At 41.7% G+C, this 24,215-nt stretch overlaps 1 protein-coding gene and 2 pseudogenes across 1 annotated transcript; 1 reads left to right on the top strand and 2 right to left on the bottom strand.

Moving 5' to 3' along the window:
* Positions 1 to 3,463: 3,463 nt before the first annotated feature.
* Positions 3,464 to 21,020, bottom strand: Sult6b1 (sulfotransferase family 6B member 1). The gene is made up of 7 exons (XM_090336172.1): positions 20,822 to 21,020; positions 19,192 to 19,304; positions 16,631 to 16,720; positions 11,619 to 11,745; positions 9,267 to 9,361; positions 6,352 to 6,508; positions 3,464 to 3,843 (listed from the first exon to the last, which is right to left on the bottom strand). The coding sequence occupies exons 1-7, from the start codon at positions 21,018 to 21,020 to the stop codon at positions 3,713 to 3,715; spliced, it is 912 nt and encodes a 303-aa protein (XP_090192298.1). The 3' UTR covers positions 3,464 to 3,712.
* Positions 10,063 to 10,499, top strand: LOC150060874 (small ribosomal subunit protein eS25 pseudogene; annotated as a pseudogene).
* LOC150060873 (coiled-coil domain-containing protein 25 pseudogene) lies at positions 13,287 to 14,203 on the bottom strand (annotated as a pseudogene).
* Positions 21,021 to 24,215: the final 3,195 nt, after the last annotated feature.

The following is a 24,215-nucleotide window of genomic DNA, read 5'->3' as shown; positions in this document are numbered from 1 at the left end:
CGAAGCCCTGGGTTTAATTCTCTGGTACCACATATATAGAAAAAGCTGGAAGTGGTGCTGTGGCTCAAATGGTAGAGCACTAGCCTTGAGCTGAAGAGCTCAGGGACAGCGCCCAGACCTAGAGTTCAAGCCACACTACTGACAAGAAAAAGAAAAAGAAAAAAAGAATTAGATTGTCTTAATGGAACTGAATAAGTAAAAACAGCTAATAGTTACATGAAGAAATGTTCAACATCTCTGACCATAAAGAAAATACAAATCAAAAAACAACATTGAGATTCCGCCGCGTCCCAGTTAGAATAGCTATTATCAAGAAAACTAACAATAACATATACTGGCAAGAAGTCAGCCAAAAAGGAACTCTGTTATTACTGTTGGTGGGAATGTCAACTTGTTCATCCTGTCTGGAAAGCAGTATGGAGGGTCCTCAAAACTTAACATAGAGCCACGAGTGTAGCCTCGTGGTAGAGTTCTTGCCTAGCATGCATGAAACCTTGGGTTCGATTCCTCAGTACCACATACACAGAAAAAGACAGAAGTGGTGCTGTGGCTCAAGTGGTAGAGTGCTAGCCTTGAGAAAGCTCAACGACAATGCTCAAGTCCTGAGTTCAAGCCCCATGACTGGCAAAACTAAACAAAACAACAACAACAAAATACCCTATGACCCCAGCAATCTCACATCTGGGCTTTTATCCAATAGAACACAAAGAAGGTTGCATTTAAACCAGTACAACCATGTTTATTGCAGCACTATTCAACATAGCCAAGATATGTAACCCACCCAGATGCCCCTCAATGGACAAATAGATCAAGAAAATGTGGTATGTATACATAATGGAATTTTACTCAGCCATTAGAAAGAATGATAGTGTATTATTTATAAGGAAATGGAAATACTTGGAAAAAATGATATTAGGTGGGCCAGGAGTTTGGCCTAGTGTTAGAGTGCCTGCCTTGCACGCACAATGGCCTAGGTTCAATTTCTCAGCACCACATACACAGAAAAAAGCCGGAAGTGGCATGGTGGCTCAAGTGGTAGAGCTCTAGCTTTGAGAAAGTCCAAGGACAGTCCTCAGGCCCTGAGCTCAAGGCCCAGGACAGAAAGAAAGAAAGAAAGAAAGAAAGAAAGAAAGAAAGAAAGAAAGAAAGAAAGAAAGAAAGGGAGAGAGAAAGAAAGAGAGAAAGAAAGAAAGAAATGGGTACATGCAAGAAGGGGCTAGGTTCAAGGGGAGAGAGGTAGGCAAATGATTGGGAGAGAGGGGACAGAATGCAGTCAAGAAATCACTGTATATTCTACAAAATTAAGAAGAATAAGAAAAAGGTTGGTTGAAGGGGGGTGAAGATGTTGAAGGGATAACAGATCAAGATACATTGTATACATAAACTAAACTAGTTTGTTAAATGGCAAAAAGAATACATATCCTTAAAAGAATTAAGAAAAGTAGGGGTAGGGGTGGGTGAAAACATTGAAAGGAATGACAAACTGTGTTCATATTGCTGTGCTGAATGGCAACTCCTATGTACGTCAAGTTGAAAATAAAAATAAACCTGGCATCACAGGTTGGCACCTGTAATCCTAACTACTCAGTAGGCTGAGATCTGAGGATGGCATTCAAAGCCATCCTGGGCATAAAAGCCACTGAGACTCTTATCTCCAATAAACTACTAAGAAAAAGAAGTGGTGCTGTGACTCAAGTGGTTCTAAAGGACAGATGGTTTGTGGAAGGGGATGGAACCAGTGTTGAGATGGGATAGATAGAAGTTTCTTTGGTTACTTTACTTATAGTTTGTAAATACTAGGATAATCTATAATCAATCCAATAGGCACCTTTATCCTGACTTTTACCCTGTACTTAGGATGAAACCCAGAGACTTATACATGCTTAGACACAAGCTCCACCCTTGAGCTACATCCCTAGTCTCCTTTTATCCTTTTAATGCTCAGACTAACTTGGTAATCAAAATGAATTATGGTAAAGCCACTAACAAGACAAGATAAAGAATCCTGTGTGTATCAAGTATTTTTCACTTTATTTAGCTGGCATAAATAATCAGTTCTGTTCCTGCTTTGGGGCACTGGAAAATTTGGAATATGCACCGTCCCATATTGTGATCATTCTTTCCTTCAGATGTAGCTATTTATTAATATGCACACTTCATCAGTTGTTCACATCTGCACATTATTGCTTTTGAAGCCTCACAAATACAATTAGTGCCTATTTATTTATTTTTGCTGGTCCTGGGGCTTGAACTCAGGGCCTGTGGGGTGTCCCTGAGCATCTTTTGTTCAAGGTAGCACATTACCACTTGAGTCACAGTGCCACTTCCAGCCTTTTCTGTATAGTTAATTGGAGATATAAGTTTCATAGACTTTCCTGCCTGGGCTTGTTTCAAACTGCAACCCTCAGATCTCAGCCTCCCGAGTAGCATGGGTCACCACCTGGCTTGGTGCATTTTAAAAACAGTCACCCAGTGCTGATGGTCTGTGCCTGTCATCCTAGCTACTCAGGAGGCTGAGATCTGGGCATGATAGTTCAAAGCCAACCATGGAAGGAAAGTCCATAAGACTCTAATCTCAATTTAACCAGCAAAAAGCCAAAGAGGAGGTATGGCTCACGTGGTAAAATACCACTTTTGTGCAAAAAAGTTAATAAAAAAAATGTATGGCCCTGACTTTAAACTCCAGTACTGGCCCATTAAAAACAAAACAAACAAACAAGCAAAACAAAAAGAGTCCCCACAGAGCTAGCTTGTCCCCTTCCAGTCAGGGTAAAAATGACACAAGGACCAAGAAAACAGGATCTCTCAGACAGCTTGATCTTATGCTTTTTTGTTTGTTTGGATGTCACATAGCCTGTGATGTTTTGTTAGAGTGTCCTGAGCAAACTAAGAAAATCCTCAACAGATAAATATGTAGCATATGGACTGCAAACAAGATGCAAACCTCTTACACCTTCCTTGTCAGTTTGTTCTCTTCACAGGGGTGTATTTGCTGGTCCCCTATTTGTTTTTTTAAATACCATTTTAAAATGCCTATTTTAAAATGATAACTTTTCTGGTGCTGGGGAGTGAACCCAAAGCATTTCAGCCTGAGCCCTTCAGCACAATGGCACACATACACAGAGTGGATAAGGAATGCATTTCTCTTGAATCAAAGTCCAACAATTTATTAACTTTATGTCAAAGCAGTCAGAATTAAATTTCTCCCCCCCAAAACCCACAAGTACCATGATCCACAGTGAGAAAAGAGTTATTAGAAGAATGTGTCCAGCATGCATTCTCATTTGGAAGCGTATTTTATCGGTGCTTAGACACAGATCTAGGTGTGACTCTAAGCAGTCTACTTACACCCCTGTGTGGCCCCAGCTTGTAAAACAGCTTGCAATCCTAGCTATTCAGGAGGCTGAGATCTGAGGATTGCAGTTCAAAGCCAGCCCAGTACTAAAGACCCTGAGACTTTTATCTCCAATTAACCATTAGAAAACAGGAAGTAGCCCTATGGCTCAAGTAGTAGAATACTATCTTGAGCTAAAGAGATCAGGGACAGTGCCCAGGCCCAGAGTTGAAGCCTCAAGACTGACAAAAAAAATCATTGTCAAATTTGTACTATTCAAATGCTTATTGTGTGGTGGACAGAATTTCTGTATAATTATTTAAACTGATTATGACTAGAGAAAAGAAGATATGCAGAGACAAGCTGACTTGGCCAGAATCAAGCCTGGCAATATGATTCATACTTCAGCTTGTGTCCAAGGGAAGTGCCCGCGAAGCACTCTTGGAATTTTTTATCCATTTCTTGGTTCTGAGTTTCGTTGAACAAATGTTTCCAGCCACCAACTTCACCTACAATACATGAAATAGAGAATCCAGAGATCTGTTACAATATTTCTTCTTGAATTTAACACTTACCCTATCAAATTTTATTTGGGGGTGCAGTGTTTCAAACTAAAATGTGAAAATGGACATACAAATAAAAAGTTTTAAAATCCAATGTAATACCAAGACATGTGAAAGGGTATCAATGTATGTGAATTAATGCACCTTCTATCTGGCAAATATCATGTAACCCTTTTACTAATTACAATAAAAAAAATCAAAAAAAAATCCAATGTAATTTTTTTAATGAATCCTATTCTTGGAGATTCCTCCACTGGTGGATTGGCATGTGAACGGGAGGAGGAAGACTCAGTCTTGATAATTTCCTACCCACAATGTTCTCAATATTTGGGTCTTTAAAACTCACCTTTTCTTTTGGACTATACTGGGGATTGAACTCAGGGCCTCTATTTTGCCAGATTAGCACCCTACATTTGAGTCATCCTTCCATCCTCACATTTGCCATTTATGAATTATTTTTCCTCTCTCTGAAGTCTTCTCAACACTTTTAGTCTTTGAAGTTAACACCTGACAGTAGATATTGGTGAAGATGTCAGATACTGAAAGTTTTACAAAATCTTAATGATGTAGCCAAGTGCCAGTGGCTCATACCTATAATATTAATTATTTGGAAGTCTGACTGGGAAGGTCATACTTTAAAACCAGCTGAGGCAGAATTTTAAAAAGGAATAAAGCTTCTCAATGAGGAGCTGGCAGGGGTAGCATGCATTGGTCGTCTCATCTTACTTACAGTGGGAAGCCTAACGTAGATGGATTGGGTCCATGATTATGCCCAGGAAAAAAGTGAGACATTATCTCAAAAATAACCAGCAAAACTCATGGCAGGAATTTTAGCTCAGCTGTAAGAACCATTGCCTAGCAAGTCCCAAGGACCTGATTTCAAATTCCAGTATCACCAAAACATTTTGTTGAAATTATTTTCCCTAACATTAAAATATGTTATTCCTTTATAATCTTTTGATGGTTTGTGTTACATAGCCTTTGAAATGCATGTTGACACAGAAGGATTAATGAAAAAAATTCATGATAAATTAACGAAATGAAACACCATAAACTATATAAAGGATTAAAGGTGTGAATCACTACACTGAGCTCACATTGGATTGTGGGATTGTGTGTGCGCGTGTGTGTGTGTGTGTGTGTGTGTGTGTGTGTGTGTACTGATGCTTGAACTCAGGAGCCTCATACTTGTGCTTGGATTTTTCTTTTTTTTTTTTTTTGCCAGTCCTGGGCTTGAGCTCGGGGCCTGAGCACTGTCCTTGGACTTTCTCAAGGCTAGAGCTCTACTACTTGAGCCTCAGCACCACTTCTGGCTTTTTTTTCTACGTATGTGGTACCGAGGAATCGAACCCGGGTCTTCATGCATGCTAGGCAAGCACTTTAACCACTAGGCCAAACTCCCGGCCCCCATGCTTGGATTTTTCATTCAAGATTGGTGCTTTACCACTTGAGCCACACCTCTATTTCTAGCTTTTTGCTGGTTAGTTGGAGATAGGAATCTCATGGACTCTGTCCAGGCTGGCTTCAAACCATGATCCTCAGGGGGAGAATGATGGGAGGGGTCATACTAACCAAGCTGTATTGTCTCATTAACTGACATGTTGGATTGAAATCCTTTTGCACAACTACTTAAAGGTAATTTAAAAATTTAAAAAGGAAAGTAGTCTACATTGAAGTCACTTTATTCCATAGTTTATCAGCAATCTAACATGGAAAAAGCCATATCCTTGAGGTTTGACTCCGTCCATTTGCAAAATGAAGGCTTTCATATGCTTTTTGTTTTAAAATTTAATCCCAACTAAATATTGAGTGCATATTAAGTGCCTAATGTTAGCTCTTGTTATCCTTGCTGTTGCCTCAGCTGCTATGACATCTTCTTGTAATATATGTTTGTGATATATGCAAAAAAGGAAAGTAACAGTTCCTAAGTTATCTAGCTAGACACTTCCATGCGCTTTTCAGCTACTTTAATAAAGTTCAATAAAATCATCTGTCTCAGAGAAGCCTTGGTGCTCATCCAGTATCCAACGTCTCCTTCTATTTTAACAAAATCCTATTTCCACCTGGCCATAATGTGCCCAGTTTGAAACATATAATCACGTTTTCCAAACTGCTGCTGCAGGGATAGAGGTTGTCTATGAAATGTAAGGAGTTACTGAATGGAGTCTCCAGGAAAGTTCTGGAATGGGGGATCATTTAGGTAATAACTGTATACATATTCTTCCCCATGTGCTCTTCTTCCTATCTAGAAGCTGAATGTGAGTTCCAGCTGCTATTTTGTCATTACAAGGTGACAAACAGAAAAGAACAGGGAACTTACTACAATGAAAGAGCCTGAGAGTGGAAGTGGCACTGTGGCTCAAGGAGTAGAGAATTAGCTTACCTGGCTTGCCTGTTGTGTTCAGGTATATGTTATATACTGATATGGTCTCCCAGCAACCAAAGCAAGTTTACCTTTGCGGAACAAGAAGGGGCCAATGGCGCCATGCGTCTCCTGAGACTTTTCTCGCATTGCTTGGAAAGTGCTCTGGGCTGAGATAGTTTGAATCTGCTCTTCAGTAAGAGAGAATCCAAGGAACTCAGCAATTTGTTTTACTCCAGTAGACAGATCCTGGAAAAAAATGCCTAAAAGATAAGCATCATGCCAGGCCCTGGTTGATCTACATCTATAACCCTACCTACACAGAAGGCTGAGATCTGAGGATCACAGTTGTTTGAAGCCAGCCCAGGGAAGGAAAAATCTGTGAGACTCTTATCTACAATTAACCACTACAAAATTGAAACCAAAAGTGTGGCTCAAGTGGTAGAGTGCTAGCCTGGAACACAAAAAGCTAAGAGATACCCCCAGGTGCAAGTTCAAGCCCCAGTACTGCCACACATACACACACACACACACACACACACACACACACACACACACACACAAGGGATAAACATCTTTCTATGAGAGCTATGCTGGTGCAAAGACAGGCTCTTTGAGTACGTTTAGTAATCTTAGTTATGTAATTCACCTGCTTAGCTTACTCTTCAGACTTACCTAGTGTTTATATAAGCAAGATAGCATGGTAAGATATTCTGTATTGTGTATTCTCTATTCTGTATTTTGCAGCTTCAATTTATGGTTCAATTTATAGTAGTTAGTGTATAAGTACTGATAATATCATTAGTGAATTGATTAGAATTTTAACTAGGATGATGTTCATTTGGTTAAAAAAGCACCACTCTAGATCAGTAGGGGAAATTATTTCTGTATATACTCTTTTCATCAGGCTTTAGTTCTACAAAGAAAAATCCAATTTTGAGTCATAAAAACCTGCAGGAATCTTGGAATTTATCTTGTCTAATTGTAATCATAACCCACCCAACAACACCATGTCCAAATAACGATAGTCACAAATCACAGTGTACCACAGGAATCACCAAAGGAGCTTGGCTATTAGAAGATAGCACTTCCTTTACTTATGTAAAGGAAGCAAGCTTCTATCAACCTCCCAGGGATGAAAGATTAACCTCTGGGACATGGATATTCTATAGAACATGAGCTCCTAAACTAGAGGGGGGAAAAGACTAATTTAGAACATTCTCCCACATCACCAGATGCATCCTGCAAACAGAAAGGATAGAATCAATTTGGCTATTACCTATAATAAGAATGTCATCAGAAGTTGGTGATAACCAACTTATTAGAGAGTATTTGACATACTCCCTGCTCTTCAGCAGGGATCTAGGCTTCTCATTTCCTTCTGAACTATGTCTCCTCATTCTCCTGTGCTGATTTCTCCCCTTCTCAAACTTTTAATGTTAGAGAGCTCCCAGGCCATCATTAGCCATCTTCTCTTCTTTGTCTACCTACATATGTACTCTCACGGCTTCCAATGCATGTCTGAGTCAATTAGTCCATTAAGTTGATCAATAAGCATCTAATGAATTCAAGGTCAAACTCCTATTTCCTATTGAATCCTGAAGTTCCCCTTATAGCCTCTCCTACCCAACTGACAGCAATTCTCCCCTCTGAGTTGCTCAGCCCCATAATACCACAGTCTTTTTTTTTTTTTTTTTGCCAGTCCTGGGCTTGAGCTCAGGGCCTGAACACTATCTTGGACTTTCTCAAGGCTAGAGCTCTACCGCTTGAGCCTCAGCACCACTTCTGGCTTTTTACTATGTATGTAGTACCAAGAAATCGAACCCGGGTCTTTGTGCATGCTAGGCAAACACTCTGCCACTAGGCCAAACTCCCAGCCCCATAGTCGTATTTGATGTCTCTCTTTCTCCTACACAACATCCCTCCATCTAGTCTAGTAGTAAGTTCTATTAGCTTACCCAGAACCAACCAGATTCCCACCACTTCTCATCCTCTGAGACTGAGCAAACGTCTTTCCTCACCTGCATCCTGCAGTGATCTGTCCACAGGTCTCCTGCACTACCTTGTCCCAGACTGTCCTCATTCTCTGATCAGAATGACCTTGTCAAGAAAGTGACAGCTCCTGCCACTCCTTTCTCAAATACTACTATGGCTTCCCATTCAATTCACTTAGCATAAAAGCCAGAGTCACCTCCATAGCCATTTGGTTCTTTACCTTCCATCCCATCCCTTTAACTGTCTTCCTTGGTTCTTCTCTCTTGCCTCACTCCTACTGGTTGGGCAAACCAGCTTCCCTGCTGACCTTAGCACAGGCGCCTCTACCGAGGCCTTTGCTTCAACTGCTTTTATCTGCCTGGCCTGCTCTCCCCAGCTACCTGTTTGCCTCACTCCCTCATCCCCTGTAGGTTCGTGCTCAAATCACACCCCCTTCATGGGATTGCCCCATCCACCCTATTTTAAATTGAGATTTCTCCAGCACTTCAATCCACCATCCCCTAACATTTCCAACTTTTAACCTGCTATTTTGTTCTCACATACTACGAGGATTTTTTTTTATCATTTTGTGTTTTATTTCTTATCATTCTGTCCATTTGCCATCTCCAATCTAGAATGTAAATTTCTCCAGTGCAGCAAAATTCACCTCATTTGTTCATTGCTGCTTCGCCTAAAACAGAGTAGCCCTCAGCAATCAATCTCTCCATGTTTGCTAAGTAAATAAACAACTTTTTGCAAAACACATTAAAAGGAAAAATCAATTAACAATCAAATGCAATTGATTAAATCAACTGAGAATACCTATTTTTTTCTACTTATCATAAAATCAAAATGAAACAATTACCAATGTTAAAACAGCTCTGCGTGGCTGAATATCTTTTAGTACTGTATTACATATCTGGAATTAAAAAATTAGATGCCATATTTGTTCAGATAACAAGACCTAAATACATGATATATGTCACTATTTATAATAAATATTGCTCCTGAATATCAGTAATTACAGTCTTACCTCTTTCAGGTCTTCATATAATATGAACTTAACATTTTTATCATCAAGGTGCTTATTCCAATTAACTGCAAAATCAAAATAGCTTCCCCAGGAAACTAAAACAAGGGGGAAGACATTATAAGTGATTTTACATAAATGAAGTAAAAATGGCAGTTAATATATACTATAAAATATAATTTGTATATATGAGTATAAACAAGGTATATTTACAATTTATTACAAGTCTCTCCCAAACACACCAAAATCCAGTCCTAAAGTCTAATTTCTTCTTTCTTTCTTTCCTTTTTTGCTAGTCCTGGGGCTTGAACTCAGGGCCTGGGCACTGTCCCTGAGCTTCTTTTGCTCAAGGTTAGCACTGTACCACTCGAGCCACAGCACCACTTCTTGGTTTTTCTGTGTATGTGACACTGAGGAATTGAACCCAGGGCTTCATACATGCTAGCTAAGCATTCTACCATGAAGCCACATTCCCGGCCCCTCTATCCATTTTCTTTCTTTAAAAAAATGGTAATATATAGAGGGGTTACAGTTACATTTGCCAGATAGTAGGTATATTACTTCTCACACATGAATACCCCTTCTCCCCTCTATCTATTTTCCTATCTTGAATATTTTTCACTAAAAAAAAATCAGCTGAGAAAGTTGTGAAAATGATTTGGTGAAAACCACTAGACACTCATGAAAGTGAGGACTGATTCAGAAATAGTATATAATGTGATCATAAAAACTGGCAGGAAGAAAGCAAGAGAAAGACATCCAGAATGAAAATCATATTTTTTTTTAAAAATAAGTAAAATTACTTTCTGACTGACATCTTAATGAAGCTGCAGCAGTGCCTCCTGCTCTCCAGGCTTCACGATGCCACCCAAGGATGACAAGAAGAAAGATGCCAGGAAGTCAGCCAAGAAAGACAATGACCCAGTAAACAATTCTGGGGGCAAGGCCAAGAAGAAGAAGTGGTCCAAAGGCAAGGTTCAGGACAAGCTCAACAACCTCGTCCTGTTTGACAAAGCCACTTACGACAAACTCTGTAAGGAAGTTCCCCACTATTAGTTCATAACCCCTGTTGTGGTTTCTGAAAGGCTGAAGATTTGTGGCTTCTGAGCTATAGCAGCCCTTCAGGAACTGCTTAATAAAAGACTTATCAAATTGGTTTCAAAGCACAGAGCTCAGGCAAATTTACACTAGAAATACTAAAGGTGGAGATGCCCTGCTGCTGGTGAAGATGCATGAATAGGTCCAACCAGCTGTACATTTGGAAAAATAAAATTTTATTACATAAAAATAGGCGAAACTAATTATGCCCCAAAGTATTATCATTCTAAAATGTAATCAACCTGATAAATTATAAGCACTGGTGGCTCACACCTGTAATTCTAGCTGCTCAGGAGATTGAGATGTGAGGATCATGGTTCAAAGTCAGCTTGGGCAGAAAAATTCATGATTCTTATCTCCAATGAAGCAGAAAAAAAAATCTGGAAGTAGACCTGTGCCTCAAGAGGTAAGCCCAGCCCTCAGCCAAAAAGCTAAGGGACACTGTTTAAATCCTGAGTTCAAACTTCAGTAGACTTACAAAATTATAGTTATCATGTGAGGGGTGTGGCTCAAGTGGGTAGAGCCTTTGCCTAGAAGCCGGAGGCCCTGAGTTCAAACCCCATTAGCACCCAAATAAATTTTTTTAAAAAGAAAGAAAAAATAGTACCAATGATAGCTGCAGCTAGTGCTGTTGATTCACACCTGTAATCTATAACTACTCGGGAAGCTGAGACCTGAGGCTCAAAGCTAGCCCAGGAAGAGAAGTCTATGAGACTAATTTCCAGTGAACCACCAAAAAGCCAGACGTGGAGCTGTGGCTCAAGTTGTATGGGATCAGCCTTGAGCTAAAAGTCCAAGTGAAAGTCACAAGGCTCTGAATTCAAATCCCATTTCTGGTGCACACAAACCCACACTGTTATTAAAAACAACAACAATATAGGGTGAAACATTAGAATGCTCAATTAAAAAATACTTCCTTTCTGGCAACCAAAAATCTTGGGGATAGTTTACAGCACCATTAAATGAATTCTTGATTTTTTAACTGCTTGGAAGTACTTTTCTACATACTTCTACTAAAAACCTTTGTCCTACCTTTGTTTTATAGCCACTCATCACTTATCAAGTTGTCTAGTTTACTTTTGAAACCAGTCATAGGTTGTAATTGCTTGATACACAGAGCTGGGATGCTTACTATAAGGCTTCATTCCCAGATCTGCCTAAAGATTAGTTCTCTCTTTGCCCTAACGCCCATTTTCATGCCTATATTTATGTACTCATCTGTTGAAGTAAAAAGAATTCATTTTTAAGCATCTGTACCTTGTCCCTTCATGAACTGTCTGAAGAATTCAGCCCAGGAGGCATAGCTTGGTATATCCGGGACATCGTTGTGGAAATGGAAAAAAGATACTGCTGTGTCTTTGGGATTTCGAAATATCACCAGTATCTACAACATCAACAACAACAACAACAAAAGCAAAAAGAAACCAAGAATTAAAATACTACAGTCAGAAACTGAGGGCACTGGCAAGAGTGTGGCCTAGTGGGAATCTCTGGGTTCGATTCTTCAGTACCAAATACACAGAAAAAGGTAGAAGTGGAGCTGTGGCTCAAGTGGCAGAATGCCAGCCTTGAGCAAAAGAAGCTTAAGGACAGTGCCAAGGCCCTGAGTTCAAGCGCCAAGACTCAGGTCCCCGGACTGGCGGGGGCGGCGGGAGGAGAGACAGACAGACAGACAGACAGACAGAGACAGAAAGAGACAGAGGAATAAGGAAGAAAAGAAAGGAGGGAAGGAAGGAAGGAAGGAAAACATTGACAGGATCAAGTTGGATAGAAAAAAAATGAGTCCCCAGCCTGGCTGTAATGCCCTATCCCTGCCAGTCCATATAAAGTGGATAGATTCTTGTCATTCATGTTTTTTTTTTAATTTTAATTTTTTTAATAGTAGAACTCCAGACTAAGTATCAGACACACACAAACACACAAAATCACTGATTTCTGGTGCTGCCTTCCACACTCATTTGAAGTTTGGCCAATGTCCTACATCTCAAAAGAACCTTCCACTTCAACCTCATACACCAACTTGAAGTAGAAGGCAATGCTTGCCTTCTGGCTTTGCCCACTTCCAAAAAGCCATGAAAGACAGCCAGTTCCACTCAGCTGAGATGACTTAGAATAACAGCACTGGGGGCAGAATTTGGGTGTGTTCTTGTGAATCAACACGCTCTCTGTCCTGTAGGCTCTGTTCTCTTCTCTTGCTGTTTTCCTTCTTCTTACAGGGGCTGCTTTCGGTGTCTTCTGGTCAGCATCACACTGGCTCGCACTGGTGCCCATGAATAGCAATGGATGAAATATGGTATGGAGTTCAGGAAGGAGAAAGCTCAACTCTGGAGTTATACCTCAAAACGTTTATGATTTCAAGGTAACAAAACAAGTTACCTGGGTGGCCAGGGAATGCTCAACTTTCTTTCTAAAATCACAATTTAACATGGATTTTGTTTCATACTGTATCTGGTAACTCATCTCTCCCACCCATTGTGGAGAACATCCCTTCCTCTATTTATCTCAGGCCCCTGAAATGACTGGAGAAGGGAAACTGTCATATTCATGGCGTGGGTTACTTTAGGTTCAGGAAGCAACTGCCCCCAGGTCCAAACCTGATTAATATCAACTATTTCTTTAAACATGATGGGGCTAAGATGGAGGCCTCATTCCTTGAAAGCAAGGGCACAAGAGCTGAGGATCACATCATCAGACTCAGACAAGAGGGAATGTCTATACTGAAGTGTCAACGTCTTCAACACCCGAGCGTTTTTATCTAAGCAAAAAAACAGTGATGGGAGAACGCTGGCTGCTACCACCTACCAACCTATTTTTCCTAAAAAGATTGGGGGGAAAAGGTATTTTATGAATATGAAAAGCACTTCAAAACATTTGTTTTCCAGGCTAGGCCACTTTACAGAGTGGGTTTGCTTTTACTCTACCTCACAAACTTGGGCAGCCAGCTCCCACCAAGGACTGAGATGTGTTTTGCCAAAAACACGTTGTTTCCCTAGAGTTGTATACTGTCTTCAAGTTCAACTGTATTATATATAATATCTGTTCCTTTGCTGTCAGCAAAACTGGAGCCATTTCTTTTGAATTCCAAAATGGATAACATCAGTGTAGAATGAAGGTAGATTTTTGGTTGGCTGTTTTTTTTTTTTATCACTATAATATAGATGAAATCAAAAGCTCTGCCACTGTCCGTCCATTTACATCTTTCAAAGGTCCTTTCCTCTTTTCACATGAATTCATCAGAATCATTGCCATCCTGATTTGAAGACATATCCTCAACTTTCATAAGGGATGAATCGCTCCTAAGTTCGTCCATTTCCCTCTTCTTCTTCATCTCCTCTTTCTCTCTCCTTTTCATTTCCTGAATCTGGGCTTTTTTCTCATTCCTCTCTTCACGGTCTCGGCCTTCTTTCTCAGCTGCCAGGTCTGGGAACCGCGCTGATTTAGTCTTTTCTAATGGGTTCAGGATCTCATTCACTTTCTTCTCTACTGTTACAATTTTTATATCCTTCTGCCTGTGAAAGCCTATCTGCCCCACATCCATGTCAGCTGTTTTCTTCAGGTTAGACCATGGCGTGTATACCACATTAACATTGTTCATCTTGCAGCCTTGAATGCTGTTGGCCTTTACAAGATGGGCACAGTCCATTAGCACCTCCTTGGGAAGGTCTTCTATCTTCTCTCCCTGCTGGCATGAGGTTATAACAGGCAGGGGCTCTTCAGTTCTATTACAGAACACTTATGTAATCGAAGGTATACATGAGCCGAAGAGATTTTGTCCACATGAAACCAAATATCTTCTGGCCAGCCATACTTTATAAGATCTTCATCTGTTGGCTGTTGAGCTAAGTGAATGGTCTCCTCTTAAAATGCATTTAATCCAGTTCTTGGAAGGAAGTCAGAACTACTAGAAATACACATGATGCATGAGGAGCTTTGGAGACTTCAGGGCCCTTTCTTTCGTATTTATCCTTCCCCGTGTAAATAGTGTAAGTAGGTGAGTTAACGCCGCCGCTGCTGGTGAAGTGGAACGCCATGATCCCGGCCACCCCGCGCCAAGTCCTGCACTCGGATGTCCTGAACCTCCCAGTACCTCAGAAGGGCCGCTGTCATTCATGTTTTGTTTGTGAAGCTTTAACTAGCGCTCTTGAGTTGCTCTGAGCATCATTCCTGAGCCTCTTTTTGCTCAAAGCAAGAACTCTATCATTTGAACTACAGCTCCACTTGCAGAATTTTTGGTACTTTATTGGTGGTAAGAGTCTCCTAGACTTTCCTGCCTGGGCTGGCTTGGAACCGTGGTCCTCAGATCTCAGCTTCACTGGTGTGAGCCACCAGGCTTAAAAGCACCCTTGATTCTTCGGCTTTTTAAAATGAAGGTGTGTGGAGAGGGCTATGTGACATACACAAGTCTTTTTGGTCAGTGTCACCCCTGCCCTCGCGCTCTGCATCTGTGATTCTAATAACTCAGCTACTAGGAAGTCATTGCTTTCCTTCCTGATTTTTCCGCCTTCCTTCCCTGTCTTCCTCCAGCGTTCCTCCTACAGCTTACCCTGATTGTTGCGACTTCCTTCCTATGCTGTTTATTTACTGTTCTCCCAATCTTCTAATTTTTTTTGTCTTTTCTTTTTTGGTACTGGGGATCGAATCCAGGATGTTGCACTTGCTATGCAAGCGCCTTGCCACTGAGCTACATCCCAGCCCTTTTAATTTCTTTCTTTCTTTCTTCCTTTCTTCCTTCCTTCCTTCCTTCCTTCCTTCCTTCCTTCCTTCCTTTCCTTTGTTTTCTTTCTTTCTACCTGTCCTGGGATTTGGACTCAAGGCCTGAGCACTGCCCTTGGGCTTTCCTCAAGGCTAGTGCTCTACCACTTGAGCCACAGCATCACTTCTGGCTTTTTCTGTATATGTGGCACTGAGAAATCGAACCTGGGTCTTCATGCATGCTAGGCAAGCACTCTACTACTAGGCCACACTCCAATCTTCTTTGTGGCTTTCAAAAGTTTAAGTCTTGCCAAGCATGGTGGCTCAGGCCTGTAATCCTAGCTACTCAGGAGTCTGAGATCTAAGAATGGCGGTTCAAAGCCAGCCCGGCATTAAACTTCTTGAGACTCTTATCTCCAGTTAATCACTAGAAAATCAGAAATGGTGCTGTGCTCAAGGGATAGGGTGGTACCCTTGAGCCGAATCGCTCAGGGACAACGCCCAGGCCCAGAGTTCAAGCCCCACAACTGACAGAAAAAGAAACCTAACAATACTTATTTATAAAACAATATTTTATATGAAATGATAGCACTACATAAAGCATGAACAGTTCTCTATGAATGACATAAATCTTGTAATTATATGTCAGATTGGGAAAATTTTGTTTTGGATCTCAGAAAAGAGCCACATGAAAATCATTGTTCACCTTATTAATCCGTACTCTTTTTTTTTTTTTTTTTTTTTGCCAGTCCTGGGCTTGAGCTCAGGGCCTGAGCACTGTCCTTGGACTTTCTCAAGGCTAGAGCTCTACCACTTGAGCTTCAGCACCACTTCCAGGTTTTTTCTATGTATGTGGTACCGAGGAATCGAACCTGGGTCTTCGTGCATGCTAGGCTAGCACTCTGCCACTAGGCCAAACTCCTGGCCCCTAATCCATACTCTTATTTTTTTTTTTTTTTGCCAGTCCTGGGCTTGAGCTCAGGTCCTGAGCACTGTCCTTGGACTTTCTCAAGGCTAGAGCTCTACCACTTGAGCCTCAGCACCACTTCTGGCTTTTTTCTATGTATGTGGTACCAAGGAATCGAACCCGGGTCTTCATGCATGTTAGGCAAGCACTTTAACCACTAGGCTAAACTCCCGGCCCCTAATCCATACTCTTATGTTAAGAACTCCAACTTTCCTAGTGTGATTCTGAAATCAATGAATTATAAAACATTATAAAATATTGTTTCCTTTTTTGCATATGACCTGAAATACATTTGACTTGGATATAATCATAGTAAATACATCTGAAGAAAGAAATAACAAAAATTGCTCATATTTCATTTATTATTCTACAATGTGGAGCAAACTCGTCATATACTTCAAAGAGTCAAGAACAGGGGAGCTAGGGAATGAGTCGGGGTTAGAGTACCAGTCGGCCATGTGTGAGGCCCTGCGTTTCCTCCCCAGAACCTCAAGGAAAAAGTGAAAGGCATCATTATGTATGAAAATTCCAGATGCAGTGCTGGAGGTATGGTTCAAGTGGTAGAACAGTTGCCCAGTAAATTCAAATGCCAGTAGGGAAGGACACTCACCTTGGGTTTGTGCTTGAAGATGGACCCAGGTAACTTGTCATAGTGGAGGTGAGTTGTCAGGATCCTTGGTGATGGAAACTGTTTCATTCTCTTAAAAATATACATAATACATTTCGATTACTATCCACTTTTTCCTCATTCTTCATTCAATCTCTCCCAAACTCACCCATCTCCTCAGGTTTCCTGGATCCATGTTCACGAATGTACAGGAATATTTGTCAACATGCATTGTATTCATAAATTTCTATATTGAATCAAAACCCCTTTGTATGAATGAATTGAGGATAATTTTAAAACATGATATTTTAAAAGTGGTGTGAAAAAAATTCAACAAAAAGTACAAAACCAGGGAGGTTCCCAGAGGGCATAAACTTCGAACTAAGACGTGAGGCTTTTGCCATGAGGTGCCTGGTGCTGAGACCCAGCGCTGACTGGGTTTGTGACATCACACAAGAGCCTTTTAGGATGAATCTGCTCACGAAACAAGCCCAAGTTCAAGTGGTAGAGTGTTTGTTTTGAGCAAAAAAAAAGCTCAGACACAATGCCCAGCCTGTAAGCTGCACCCTCCCCCCACAAAAAGGTGGACATCTCAACTCAAGCAAAAGTATAAAAATATGATAATAGATAATAATAATAATAGCCCAAGTGGCAGCACCACACCTTATACTAATGGCATGGGCCCAAGTAGTGATTAATACATACCGACAAATACCTGATTTTAATTCAAATTTTACTTTTACATTCATTTACAGTAATCTTTTCTAGATATCAGAACCCCTACTTTAGAGATTAAGAGCAGGCTCTGAGGTTTTGAATGCTTTGTAGACACTCGCATAGGTAGTAATTTTCAGATTAAGTTCTAGCTAGCTGTTTCCACTAAACTATGGGGCCCCAAAGGAAATAACAACACAGGAGAAATGCTAAAGCTACCAGAGGAAGGAGGGCCCCATTCAAGAAGAAAATGGAGTTATCTTCCTCGATCCAAGATGAAACTATGTGTGTCATTTCCTTTTCTTTTTCGTTTTGTTTTGTGGATCATGGGGCTTGAACCCTGGGCCTGAGCACTGTCTCTGAGCTCTTCAGCTCAAGGCTACTCCTTGAGTCACAGCCCCACTTCCTGTTGTCTCTTGGTTGATTGGAGATAAGAGTCTCACATTCTTGAGTGCCTGGGCTGGTTTTGAACCTCGATCCTCAGATCTCAGCCCCCTGAGTAGCTAGGATTACAGGCGTGAGCCACTTTTGCGTGTCATTTCTTCAAGGCAATGGTAAGACCTTTCCCTAGGGACAGGTTGTAGAAAAAGGATAGGAGAAGACAAGGAAGCTTTTCATTGGTTCCTCCCTGTCTTACCTGAGAGCTTGTTCCTGCCTGTGTGCCTCAGCTTGCACTCACCCACAGGTACCCCTACTATGTGTGGAACCTGAGCCCCCGCCGTGGCTGCTGGGCCCTTTAAGCTTCCTCGGTTGCCAGCCAGGGCCAGGATTCAGACCCCTACTCCTGAACACCAACCTCCTTTACAATGGGTTTTTCTTTTGCTTTTGCCCAACTCCTAGAAAGAGGTTTCTGTCAGCCTAGGTTCCAATGTTATCTTGCATTGATGATCATGATAACTACTTCATAAAAGCATATAGTAAAGAGCAATTATTAGTATAATAGTTGAACTTTAAATTTCATAGGAATGTACATTAGTAGAATATTCGAACACTAAAGGGTGTCCAGACTGGAATAAGTCTTGACGTAGAATAAGTCTTTAAGCCTGTTTATCACAGGCTCTTAGAAAGGCTTCTGCTAACAACCCCTGACTCCTCCTCCTCTTGGCAGGCAAATGTCCAAAGGGCTGGAAGAAGCAGTAAAAGCTGGCATGGGGCCGGGAGCGACGCCTAGTGGTAGAGTGCTCGCTTAGCATGCGCAAAGCCCTGGGTTCGATTCCTTGGTACCACATACACAGAAAAGGACCGAAGTAGTGCTGAGGCTCAAGTGGTAGAGCGCTAGCCCTGAGAAAAATCAAGGACAGTACTCCAGGACTGGCAAAAAAAAAAAAGCTGGAATGCCTATCTCTGTTTTGTATCTGGGTTTTTGTCTCTGCACCATTTTCTTCTGCAGCCACTCTGCAGTCACCTTGAAATCCAGGAGGGACAGGACTGATGGAGCCACAGCCTGTGACAGGATGACAGGAGAAGTAGCTGCTCTCTCCTGCTGGGCAACAATGCCCTTCTTCTTGTGACAAGACCCCAGCTGACCATCCTAAGGTAAAGAGCAACTGGAAGGCCTTTCACCAGGCACCAGCCCCTGGCCAGGATGTGCAATTATTATGTAGACTTTTTGCTCCTGCCCTCTTTTTTTCTATTTAAGCCTAAAACTCCCATCTGCACCCCAGGATGTGGGCTGAAGTGCTCACTGTGTCTTTTCCTGTGGTGTGTTTGTGCCTGTTAATAAATCTCCTTTGTCTGTGCATCATCCCTACTTGTCTCTTTACTTGGCCGATGGGTCTAAATGGCTGCACCTGACATGTACAAGTCTTGGAGTTGAGCTTCTGCCTAGACTTGAAAGTCTTTGTACTGACCTGGTATTTTTCTGAGTCCCCACATTCAAGAATTGGGAATTCTGAATATTCATATTTTCTTTTAGAAAAAGCAAATACTAATTCAGTGACGATATGGAGAATCCAATTTGAACCTATAAGACCAGAGAATAAAAATTCATTAAGAAGTCTTGACATAGTAAAAATACGTTATTTTAGCATATACAAGATAAAAATTGCAATCTGTGAACAATCTTTGATGTGTACAGGTAGTGCTTCTGTGTTGGAAATGACCTGAACTACCAGAAGAAAATGGTATAGAAAAGAGTACATTCTCTTACATTTATATCAAATTTGAAGTATTCTGAAACCCAAATGTCTTTCTTCTTAGATACCTCTTTTGTTGACTGGTTGGTTGGTTGGTTGGTTTTTTTGAGACAGGGTCTCACTTTGTAGCCTAGGCTTTCTTCAAACTCACAGTCCTCTTGCTTCAGCTTCCTTTGTTAGGGTTATAAATATGTCCTATCATACCTGGCTCAGATCTCTCCTTTACCAATATACAATGCACACTTTTGACTCTAGACTATCTTCCTTGCAGTACAATGTTATGCTATAGAAATGGCTGTTACATTTCATATATATATATATATATTATTTTACCTTAGTGAATAGAGTTTTGATTTGATTAAAAGCCTAGCATTAAGAGAAAAAAAATCCAAGCACTGGAGGCTCACTCTATAATCCTAGCTACTCAGGAGGCTGAGATCTGAAGATCATGATCTAAAGCCAGACAGGGCACAAGAGCCTATGAGACTCTTATCTCTAACCAGCAAAAAGACAGAAGTAGAGACATAGCTCAAGTAGTAGAGCAATAGTCTTGAGTAAAAAAGCCAAGGGAAGCCAGGCACTGTGGCCCATGCCTGTAATCCTAGCTACTAGGACGCTGAGTTCTGAGGATCGTGGTTGAAAGCCAGCCCGGGGACTAAGTTTGTGAGACTCTTTTTTTTCCCTTTACCATTCCTGAGGCTTAATCTCAGGGCTTAGGCACTATCCTTGGACACTTTTTGCTCAAGGCTAGCCACAGTGCCACTTCTGGGTTTTTCTGGGTATGTGATACTGAGGAATTGAATCCAGGGCTTCATGTGTGCTAGGCGAGCACTCTACCACTAGGCTATACTTCCAGCCCAGTCTATGAGACTCCTATCTTCAATTAATCAGAAAACTGGAAGTGGTGCTGTGGCTTAAGGGGCAGGGTGGTAGCCTTGAGCTGAAGAGCTCAGGGACTGCGCCCAGGGCCAGAGTTCAAGTCCCACCACCTACAAAAAAAAAAAAAAAAGGCCAGGTGGAAATTTGAGATCATCAAGCCCTAGTACTGTCTTCAGAATTAAAAAAAAAAAAGTTGAAAATGTCTACTGCTATTTCCCACCTCCATGTTCTGTCTTTCTAGCCTTAACAGTCACCTTCCATCACCCATCATGCATCATACCCTTTCTACTGAGACTTCTTTCCTCAGATCCTGGGCTAGCAGTTCTATTAAAAACAAACAAACAAACTTGCTCCATATGTACACAACCATCCAGGCATTCCTCCTCAGTGATTTCCAACTAGCTTCTTCCTTCACTCCCACCCTCTCCCCAACAAGTGCACTAGTAGGAACTGACTTGTTACTTACCACACTTTGGGTAAGACGCTAGCAGGATGTCATCACTTCGGGCTTCAAAGGTGTTCAGGGCTTGGAAAGTTTCTAGGGTGCACATGGTCACTGGGTAGGGAATTCCCTGATAGGTGAAAAATAAGTGAGAAAGTGTAGTTTCTTTGGATTTTTCTAAAGCATCATCGATGTACTCAACAAATTTGGATTTATCAGCCATGCCAACTCCTGGCTAATGAAGCCACTCTGTGGATGTCCAGGTGCAATGGTTGATTTTTAAAGGATTCATTCAGAAGCTACAATAAAAGGTTCCCTCACTCATATAGAAAAGAAATCTCATCCCTTCATCCCCCGCCCCCATTTTTGCATATCCCCTGACCACAGGTGCAGAGCAAGTCCCAAATCAGGGATTATTCCCCCAGGGGTTGATCACATTACTGTGAAAACAAGAATGAAATCTAACAGAAGCTTAATCTGCATTAAATATCTAGCAAGGAGGTACTTAATCCAGACACACAATTGTCCCATGAGCACCCCACGGAATGATACTTCAGTGTTCTTTGGCTGGCATCTCTCCACGCACATCCTGCGATTATGACAAGGAAATTGGGGGGGGGCAGTCACAGAGTCATTTAGTAAAGTGGCAAAGAGCTCAGATTTGGGGCAATCCTTAGCATCTGGCGAGGTTGATCTAGAAGTCCTTTACCAACGTGACAGTGGAACTGTGACTCATAGAAGGGGGTTGATTGTGAGGAGAAACTCAGGGCATTGGGGACCCTGCCCTCTGGCTCAGCAACCTGCTGCCTGCATACTCTAAAATGAGATGTTTACTCTTCTCTATCTAACCACTAGCTTCTCTCTCTTTTCTCCTTTGGATAAGTAGACCTAAAATTCCTGCTTCTCTTGCAGCTAGGTGTGGCTAGGAGGAAGTGAGCCTATGTGATGTGTCTGGCTATGAGGGCTGTTGGAGAGGGCATTGATTGTTTTCCACCTCCCCATCCCCTTTCCCATATTATCTGAGTGGCAGGTACGGTGCTGGCAAGCCTGACTTGTCCCTCTTAAGGAGAACAGCATTCTAGAAGATGGCATGCCAACAAGACCGGGTAAATAAGGCTATTGGACAGTTTCTATGAGGAGAGGTGGATCCAACCTCCATGACAAGGACTACAGCAATCCTCCAGAACTGGGTTCAAAAGAACACAATTGTCTCAGCTTTAAATCTTGGTTAACTGCTAAGTTGCTGAATCTCTTGGTTACAGCATTGTAGTCTGTTTAGTACAATTTCCGGGTACTAAGTGGTAGAGCACTACTAGTCTTGAGCAAAATGAAGCTCAAGGACAGTGCCCATGCCCTGAATTCAAGTCCTAGGACTGGCGTGTGTGTGTGTGTGTGTGTGTGTGTGTGTGTGTGTGTGTGTGTGCGTGCATGCATTGGACACTTTTTATTTTCCATTATCTTCTCCACATCATTCTTCTTACTTTTCATTTATTCCTAACCACACAATTATAATTTTAACTATATTTGCCTATGCTTAGCCAATTAAAAAAGATACTACCTATGCACAACTGTTTAGCTATCCAGAACAGTTATTCATGGTTGAATTTGAACAGTTAATATTATTGAGCACTTGCATGTACCACACCCTCTGCCCTGCTGTTAGGATTACACAAATGATTTAATGAAGTGTGTGTTAGAGTGGATTGAAGTCTACAAAATCAAAGTAACTACTCAAAGTCACAGTCAGCCCTTGGAGAACCTGGGACTGTAATATCCCAGGACAATTCAGATGAGGCAATCTACTATGGGGAGGCCTGAGAGGTCACAAGTTTAGTTGTAAGGTCCTATGTTTAGTTGGAAGTCTTGGTATGCAATTTGCTCCTTTTCTTTCCCTTCCCTTCTTCTCCTATTCCTCCTCCTCCTGCCTCTTTGTCTCTGTCAGTCTGTCTCAGTCAGTCAGTCAGTCTGATGTGCTAGTACAGAGGCTTGACTTCAGGGACTCTCCTGACATTCTCACACTCTCCTCACATTCTTGCTTAGCTTTCCCCCCTTAAGGCTAGTGCTCTACCACTTAAACCACACCTCAACTTGTAGATTTTTGATGACTGATTGGAGACAAGAGTCCTCTCCTTGGGCCTGCTTTGTTTTCTTACTATCAGCATCAAACAGAAAGTAGCTTATTGAGAGGCTCAAGTGATAAAACTTTTGCTGCTTTCTTGGCATGTATCTGGTTTCCATCTACAACACTACAGAAAAAGAAAAAAGTTGTTGTGGGAGAGGCAGACAGTGGGCATGGGAGCTCAAGCCCAGGACTGGTAAAGAAAAGAAAAGAAAAAAAGGCCGGGAGTTTGGCCTAGTGGTTAAAGTGCTTGCCTAGCATGCATGAAGACCCGGGTTTGATTCCTTGGTACCACGTACATAGAAAAAAGCTGGAAGTGGTGCTGAGGCTCAAGTGGTAGACCTCTATCCTTGAGAAAGTCCAAGGACAGTGCTCAGGCCCTGAGCTCAAGCCCATGACCGGCAAAAAAAAGTGAAGAGGAAGAGAACTGGACTCTGCCCATCTGCTTAGTGGAAAACCCATCACACCACAAAGACGCTTTGCCTCCCCAGAGCAGGCTAGAATTTAACACAAGGATTCAAAGCCAATTGCTTTGTTTGCTTGTTTCTTGGTGGATAAAACATTTCAAAAGATAATGCACGTGAATCGAGGACAGTGGCAGATCTGTGATTTGAGCTCTGATTATTGTTCATTTCCCCAGGCTCAGCTCACTCTGGCAACCTGCCAATCTCTGTGTTCAACTCAGAGCTGTCTGGCATGCACAGTGAAAGACAATGGCTTAATACTCACAAAATAACCGATATTGTGTGACATATTGGCACTTGCATGCCCATGGGTGCAGGAGAGTCATGTTCTATGAAATCGCCCTTTCCTAAACAGGGTGCTGGTGGCTCATGCCTGCAGTTCTAGCTGTTCAGGAGGCCAAGATCTAAGGACCAAGGTTTGAAGACAGCCAGGGCAGGAAAGTCATTGAGACTATTATCTGCAATTAACCACCAGAAAACGACTGAGCTGTGGCTCAAAGGGGTAAAGTGGGGCTGGGAATTTGGCCTAGTGGTAGAGTGCTTGGTTAGCATGCATGAAAACTTGGGTTCAATTTCTTGATACCAAATACACAGAAAGAAGCCAGAAGTGGTGTTGTGGCTCAAGTGGTAGAGTGCTATCCTTGAGGAAAAGCCCAAAGACAGGCTGGGAGTTTGGCCTAGTGGAAGAGTGCTTGCCTAGCATGCATGAAGACCCGGGTTTGATTCTTTGGTACCATGTACATAGAAAAACCTGAAAGTGGTGTTATGGCTTAAGTGGTAAAGCTCTAGCTTTGAGACAATCCAAGGACAGTGCTCAGACCCTGAATTCAAGCCC

The sequence above is a fragment of the Megascapheus bottae genome, chromosome 7, assembly GCF_031878675.1.
Source record: "Megascapheus bottae isolate mThoBot1 chromosome 7, mThoBot2.hap1, whole genome shotgun sequence".
Taxonomy (NCBI): domain Eukaryota; kingdom Metazoa; phylum Chordata; class Mammalia; order Rodentia; family Geomyidae; genus Megascapheus; species Megascapheus bottae.
Note: the sequence above shows the minus strand (reverse complement) of the source record. Positions and strands in the feature narration are given on the sequence as shown.

Excerpts from the sequence above, each read along its gene's own strand:
- Sult6b1 (XM_090336172.1), bottom strand. The coding sequence starts at position 21,020 with ATGGCTGATAAATCCAAATTTGTTGAGTACATCGATGATGCTTTAGAA. Across the intron at positions 11,746-16,630 it reads TCTTCAAGCACAAACCCAAG|ATACTGGTGATATTTCGAAA; the intron begins GTGAGTGTCCTT and ends TTGATGTTGTAG. Across the intron at positions 6,509-9,266 it reads TATATGAAGACCTGAAAGAG|GATCTGTCTACTGGAGTAAA; the intron begins GTAAGACTGTAA and ends ATTTTTTTCCAG.